General features: G+C 52.1%; 1 protein-coding gene across 1 annotated transcript; it reads right to left on the reverse strand.

The window, feature by feature from the left end:
• Positions 1 to 5527: 5527 nt before the first annotated feature.
• On the reverse strand, positions 5528 to 6346 carry OLIG3 (oligodendrocyte transcription factor 3). The gene has a single exon (XM_040239320.1). It carries the CDS (start codon positions 6344 to 6346, stop codon positions 5528 to 5530), a length of 819 nt encoding a protein of 272 aa, XP_040095254.1.
• Between the last annotated feature and the right edge of the window lie 889 nt (positions 6347 to 7235).

Raw genomic sequence — 7235 nt, forward strand, 5'->3', positions numbered from 1 at the left:
GAGATGTGTTCTCGGCCCTTGAGCTCAGCAGCGCGCAGGGGCGGTGGGGGTGGGGGGTGGGGGGTGCTGGGTGGTTTCCCAGGCCCAAGGGGGATGAATGATTGACAGCCTGCATCTTACACGTAAACTGCGGCGCCCCCACAATCCGTTCCAGGCTTTCCGCACTCTCTGAAGTATCGGTTGAAGACCACAGGGAAAGACTGGCGCTGATCATGTCCTTGCCAGACAGAACCCCAAAACTTTCAGGGGCAAGTATTCCAAGTTGCTTCCCAGACCCTTCATTGCTATCCCTTCCCTCCCTGCCTTTCTCTGGCAGGAGACACCTAACCACTCGGCTTTCCGAACCCCAGGACACCGCAGCAAAATCCAGCCCGCTCCCTACTACCACCGCCCCCCGCCCCAGCCAGTTGAGCACTCAGATCTGCGCACACTTCCCTCTCCGTGCCCTAGACCCCAGCAGATCTGGATACCCGTTCCCCCAGGACGTGTCAAATTCCCGGGGGAGTATTGAACTTCCGGTCTCGAGTGCGGGCTGCGGGGTACCGTGTGCTGCGGGGTACCGTGTTCACTTTGGAGCCTGGGACAAGGCCAGGGTTGGGTTAGAAGGTACGTCTCAGCGCCGGGGCTAGATTCGGCCTCGGGGAGGGAGGCCGCCCGGGCCGCCCTGGCCGCCTCGGACAGGATCTCCTGAACAAAGTTGACCCAGTGTCGCAGGGAACAGAGATGAAAAAGTTCGGCCTCGGTTGGGATTGTGACTGTTGCATTTTCTTCCACTCACTTTCCATAAACACTTTGGTATTTCGAGGCTCTTTGCAAGTGTCTGCGCAGTCTGGCGCCTTGCTCCACGATGTCCCTCTCCCGCGCATCTTTCTTTTGTCTTCTGCGCGCGGCCTCACTGGGCCTGCGGAGCGGGAGGAGAGGAGTCGGGGGTCGGGTCGCGGAGACCGAGCTTTCCCAGGGGACGCAGCTCCTCCCGCCCCCCCGCCCCCAGGACCTCCGGCTCCGCACCAACCGGCTCCGCGTTAGACTCCAGGGACAGAGGCGAGGTGCGGGGCCAGTTTCTGCGGCGCGGGGTCCAGACCCGCGCCTGGATCCACGCTCCCAGCCGCCGGGTGCAGAAAGAGGGAGGAGCTGCCCACCCAGCGGGCTGGCTGCAAAATCGGGAGGGGTTGGGGTGGTGGTCTGGAAGGATTAGGTCCCGGAACTCCTAGGAGGCCTCGGGGATCGCTCTTCCCCGCGACTGTCCTGTTCTTCCTTAGTTCCCCGAATCCCTCCTTCTCCGGCCCCATTGAAGGGAAGTTTCAATGAAAACGGACACAACTAAAAAGAGTGCAGAGCTGAAACTTCGGGTTGCCTCCTCCCGGCTATTTATAAGGAAATAGGAACACGCGCGGCTGTGAGACTCTGAAGGGGCTGGAGAGGAAAGCAAGTGTGCCTAGAGGCGGGCGGAAGGTGCAGCTGCCCCCGTCCCACCCGCGCCGCGACCCCTTCCCTGGCCCATTTCTTTCCAGAGACACTATTAACGCCCTTCAGTTGTGGCACCTCCTCTTGCCTAGCTTCCTGAGACCTAGGAGCCTGGACCGGCCAGTCTCTGGGGAATCGGTTCCTTGATCACGGAGGCTCCGCGGAGGCCCAGCCTCAAGGCCTGGCCAGGTCCCCCAAGGCGCAGAGCGGCTGGGGGAGCATCTTCGGGGAGGGCCGGGGGCGTAGCCAACTGGGCGCGCGGGCTTGAGAACCCATCTTGAACACGCGCGGCGGGACAGGACGCGGAGAGAGGGGCCCGAAGTCTCTAGAAGTAAGAAAAGAGCAGTTAAATCTTGTTAGCTGAGCGAGGTGCTCAGAGTATCCATCGTCCTCCCTGGGGAAAGGAGCTTTTGCAATTTCTGCAAAGGGTATCAGAGGAGGCGGTGTAACTGTTCGACCCAGGAGATTGGAAAAGCTTGAGGCAACACAAGGCCTCCGCCTGCAGGAGTAAGGGAACTTTGGACTTCGCGGACCAACTCCGGTGTCTCCTCCCCGCTCTTTTTGAGGGTTGTAGATCCAAGACCCTTTAAAGAGGGTCTTTAGGAACAAAGGTTTAGCAGATCCTGCCAACTGCCTGTCGGTTTTCCTTTTCTAAGTGTGACTTTCTCCCTGCTTTAAAGACGGGTCACTAGCTTAAAAGGCATCCTGAGGATTCTAGCCCTGGTTTCTCCAAATAAATACCTTAGCCCACTAGGTTTTCACCATCCTTTTAAATGTAGAGCAACGTTTTCTGTGGAATGAAGGGATCCTTGTGCTTCTAGATTGAATTCAAAACTGCTTAAACTTAAGAACTTTTGAGAAGGTGACAAATTACAGTGAGAAGAAAATGAGGCCAAGAATTCATTCTTATTTTTGCGGCCATGTACTTTTCTTTCTTGCATCAGTAAACGGAGAATTTAACGGAAAATGCCAGTTAGAATCGCCTGCAAAGTCATTCCTCCAAGCAAACCAGCCTGCACCTGGCTAAGTCCCTTCCCAGTGGAGGCAAGTCGGGCAGGATGGAGGGGCTGCTCCATCCTCAATAAATCTAGAAACTCCAGATTTATCTGGCTCCCACTTTGTCTTTCTCCCATCCTTTTCTTAAAGGAATACTTTCTCCTCATTTCTAGGTCTGAGGAGTTTGTGTGACCCAGAAAAGAGACAGATCAGTCCAGGGGATCTTCTCAACACTAGCAACAGTGTTTCTTCTCTTCAATGCCCAATTCTAAAGACGGAATGAAGCCTACCACTAAGCTGGTGGTCAGGCCTCTTGTCTTTCCCCAGACTCATGCCTTTGAAAACAGGACTCAAAAGAAGCCAGTGACTCAGGGAAAGTCGTTTTCCTGATTGATGAAACTTCTCCCTCCTCTCTCTTTTCTAAATAATAAACTCACAGGGAAAGGCTGGAGGGCTGCCTTGTGTTGGTTTCAAATAAATCCTCAAAAGCTCTTTCCTCACCCAGAGAAATGAATCACCCTTGGGAAACAGACGATTATTCCCCCATTTATCTGCCTAAAACCAGAGGAAATAAGCACCCTCCACTGTAGACCCTCACTTAGATCTTTCTCCCTGGCAGTGGGGGAGCTGAGGGAAAAAAGAGATGGAGGAGAATGAGTTAAATAGACCCAGGACCCACAGAGGTGTCTTCCCAGGGAGGGGCAGTGGGGATCCAGGAAGGAAGGGGCAGATGCTTCCTAGATGGGATGTCTATGCCGGATCCTGGAGAGAGACAGCTCTATGGAGAGAAACCACCTGCCTCCCCGTCTTGAAGCAGAACTTAGGTCTCAGCCAACAGGGAGGTGATATTACAGCTAAGCTTGAGACAGATTCTGGGGTGGTACATTGCAATCAGGTTTCCATTATCCTTGATGGGGGACAGAGGCACATGCTGTTCAGATTATCAACCCTAGAACTTGATTTCCTGTCCTCTATAAACAAGTAAACAAAACCTTCTTTCTGGATTATTTTTGCTTATACAAACTATCTGGAAATGTTATGGGGTGGCAAGAGAGATAAGTAATTGATTAAAATAGCCCATTTTATCCATTATTTATGTAGAAGACTTTTCTTTCTTTCTCTTCTTGCCCCTATGCAATAACACTTCCAAATAATTTGTATTGAACTAATGGGATTTGCAATCTTCTAAGGGAGCAAAGAAGAGAAAGTTCCCACTACACATCTGGAGATGCTGAGACTTGGGTGGTCACTGGCCTCACTCCAGGCTCACCTTAGAAAGCAGAGGGCCCTTCCTTACCTTGGAGGAATCTGCTACCAAGAGGCTGGTGGGGGGCTGAGATTTCGATTATTTTTTAAATATTACTTTTCTTTGATTTTTAAAACATATACTGGATTGTATTTTGCTTGATTTTTTTTAAAAGCCACACAGACAATTTAAAGTGAAAAGACGTTAACTTACTGTTTCATTCTCATCTGTTGCCAACACAGCCAGTGCAGTCACAACTCTGCCTCTCATTTCTTGTCACTCTGGGTTTCCAGATCACTTGAAATAAAAAATCTCAGTTGCTGAGTTCATGAAGGTCTGATTATTGTAGAAAAAAAGTTGAAATATCACAAGCCTACCAATGTGGACAAGGCCCCCACTTGAAGGACATTTAATTGTAATAATTAACACCAATATGTCTGACCTCTTTACCTTCAGATGATCAGGAAAAACAGCATTGTGTTAGCCCACCCACCCAGATCTCTCCCCTACGTCCAGCTACACTTTACTGGGTCCACATGTTCCCTACCCACTACCCCCATCTTCAAAAATTTTAGGCAAAGGCAAAGCCAGGATTTAAAGATTCTTTTTTATTTGAAATCTCATCCAGAAACACTGGTTATTAATAAATATATCATAGTTATCAAGAATATATAAAAAATAAAGACAGGTCTTGTCTTTGAAGCCCTAACAAAATATTTCAAGCAAATGTTCAGGAAAATAAAACCAGCACCCCTCCCCAAACCACAGTAAGTTTTCAAAGCTGACGATGGAGAGAGCGACCCCGCATGCAGAATAACTGAGCAAGGGGGGGGGTGGGTGGGGGTGGGGCAAGCTAGTAGAGGGAGCCCAAGCTCTTGCAATCACTGGCCCCTGAAACAGCCCAGGAAAGTAGGGAATGAAGTTTGAAGGCGGGTGGGGGTGGCAGAGAAGCGTGTGTGCGTGAGTTTGGGACTTTGCACTCTGCCCCCTTGTTCATTTCCTACAACCACAGACAGATATATGGAGTACTTCGGAGAATTCACTAATAAATCCTTGTTACAAGGAAAATGGCACCATGGCCTGCACAACATGTTTAGAAGAGATTCATTTAGAAGCGTGCATGCATTCTTTCGACCTACACTGCGTCTTAAGGAAAACCCACAGAAGAGTTATCACGTCCTGGACCAGAGATGAAATTCAAAACTTGGGTCTTGAGATACATTTTTTCTCTTTCTCTTCTTCTCTCTCTCCCTCTCTCTTTCCCTCTTATCTCTTTCCCCCTTCTCTCTCCCCACATTGTCTCTAGAAAATCAACTGTCCAGCGGATAGACAGTCATAACTGCACCCATCTCAAGGAAATATTTACATTTGTTTCTCACAAAAGGGATGGTTGTCTTTTCCAAGGTAAGAACGCAGAGCCAGAGAGAGCCAACTCTAAAGTCCCTTCGCCAAGTGTTTAACTACACCGATCCTGTCTTTATACAATAAATGCAGTCTCGACAAGAGCCTATGGCAGTGAGAAAAAGTGGCGCGGCATGGAGAAAAGAAGCATGCATGCAAGACACACGAAGTCTGATTCAAGTCCCCCTTCGTTACCACCTAGAAATTGCAGTTTGGTCTTAGTTCTGTCCCTCCGGGGGTCAAGTAGGATCTGAGATCTCTCGGGCAATGTGGGAGGCCACTGGGGGGGGACCCCACCGCCGCCCACCCTCCCATGGGCCACGCGCCCAGCTCCCTCTTCCTTCCGGGCCTGGCACCTCGACCCGACCCCTTCCGCCCGCCGCTTTCCCCTCAACCTCCGCAGCCGGGCCGGCCCGCTGCTCACTTGAGCAAGTCCTTGGACTCGGCAGACAGCCTGGCCATGTTGGCGGTGGACAGAGCGGACAGGTGCGGCGGCGGCGGCATCTGGCAGATGGTGCAGGGGCAGGGCAGCCCGGCCCAGTGCTGGAAGCCGCTACCCAGCTGCAGCGCCGGAGGCGTGGACGGCGCCTTGAGCAGCGAGTGGGGAGGCCGGATGGTGCCGATGGCGGGCAGCGAGGCAGCGGACAGAGGGGACGAGGCGTTGCCAGAGGAGAGCGCGCCGCCCAGGATGGGATGCACCGGGTGCACGGCGTTGGCGGCGTGCGCTGGGTGGCCGGCCGAGTGGCCCACGGTCCCGCAGTGGAAGGCCGAGTGGTGGCCTCCGTAGATCTCACCAACCAACCTCTTCATCTCCTCTAAGGAGCTGGTGAGCATGAGGATGTAGTTTCTGGCCAGTAGGAGAGTGGCGATCTTGGAGAGTTTGCGCACCGAGGGCCCGTGTGCGTATGGCATGACCTCGCGCAGCCCGTCCATAGCTAGGTTCAGGTCGTGCATCCGCTTGCGCTCGCGTCCGTTGATCTTCAGTCTCAGCTGCTGGAGGTCCTGCTCCGACAGCTGCTTCTTGATTTTGTACTTGCTGCTCTCGCCCGCCGCCTTGGCGCCGGCTCGCGAGAGGCTTTCCCCTGGCATCTTCTGCACCATGTCGCCCTGCGTGGACGAGACCGAGTTGAGGCGGCTCTCCTGGTGGTGGTGATGGCGGTGGTGGTGGTCCCTCAGATACATCTCATCCATGTCCGGAGATGAAGCTCTGCTGGAGACAGAGCTTGAATCAGAATTCATTTTATTATAGGGGATGCGGCCCTACCGTGGGGAAGCTTTAGGCGGGAAATTAGAGAAAATCTTGAATTAAAAAAAAAAAAAAAAGAAAAGCTGCAGAGCCCAGCAACCCACTTCTCAGCGTCAAGACGTGAAAAGAAAAGCTGAGGCACTGCCTTTCCCCGCCTTTCTCCCTCTCGACTCCCTTCTTTCTGGTTTGGCTGTTTCCTGGACAGCTCGTTGGTGTGTGCTTGAACTAACCTCACGCTGAAAAAGAGGGGCTTTTATAGAGCTGCGGCGGAGAAAAGAGACAAAAGGAACCCTCCTATCTATCCTGGGCTGGTTAGGATGACGTGCCATCATTCAGGGCGGTGCGCTTTGCTGTCCCATTTAGCAAGGATTCCTATTCATATTCATTGTGGGGCCGCCCTGGGACACCTCTGCTCAGAACTGCTAGGAGCCCCCAGGCACAAAACCCTCTGATTGACACACTCACCGCTCCAGCTCGCGCCTTCTGGATTAAAAAAAAAAGAAGAAGAAGAAGAATAGAAAGAAAGAAAGAAAAGGAAACAACTTTCCTCTACCCACTCCCCTTCCTAATTTCCCTAACCAAAGCACACCCAAAGGCACCAAAGGAAGGGAGCCAGGTGGAGATTCCTCTGGGTTTGGAAAGAGGAATTAAAACATTCTCTCCTCTCTTTCACAGCTATTCCCAAGTTTTGGAAAACGTGGGCAAAAGAAGCTTCAATGGAATGGTTTCAATGACGGGGATGCACATGAAGGGCAGGTTCAACACGCCGGGGTCAAGGTGGGAGGGGCAGGGGGAATGCCTGCCGACGTGCACAGCCTGAAGGTCATTTCAATAGATTTCTTTCCCTAAACACTGACATTGTGCTTATTTTGTTTATGGGGC

The sequence above is a fragment of the Oryx dammah genome, unplaced genomic scaffold (genome assembly GCF_014754425.2).
Source record: "Oryx dammah isolate SB20612 unplaced genomic scaffold, SCBI_Odam_1.1 HiC_scaffold_4, whole genome shotgun sequence".
Taxonomy (NCBI): domain Eukaryota; kingdom Metazoa; phylum Chordata; class Mammalia; order Artiodactyla; family Bovidae; genus Oryx; species Oryx dammah.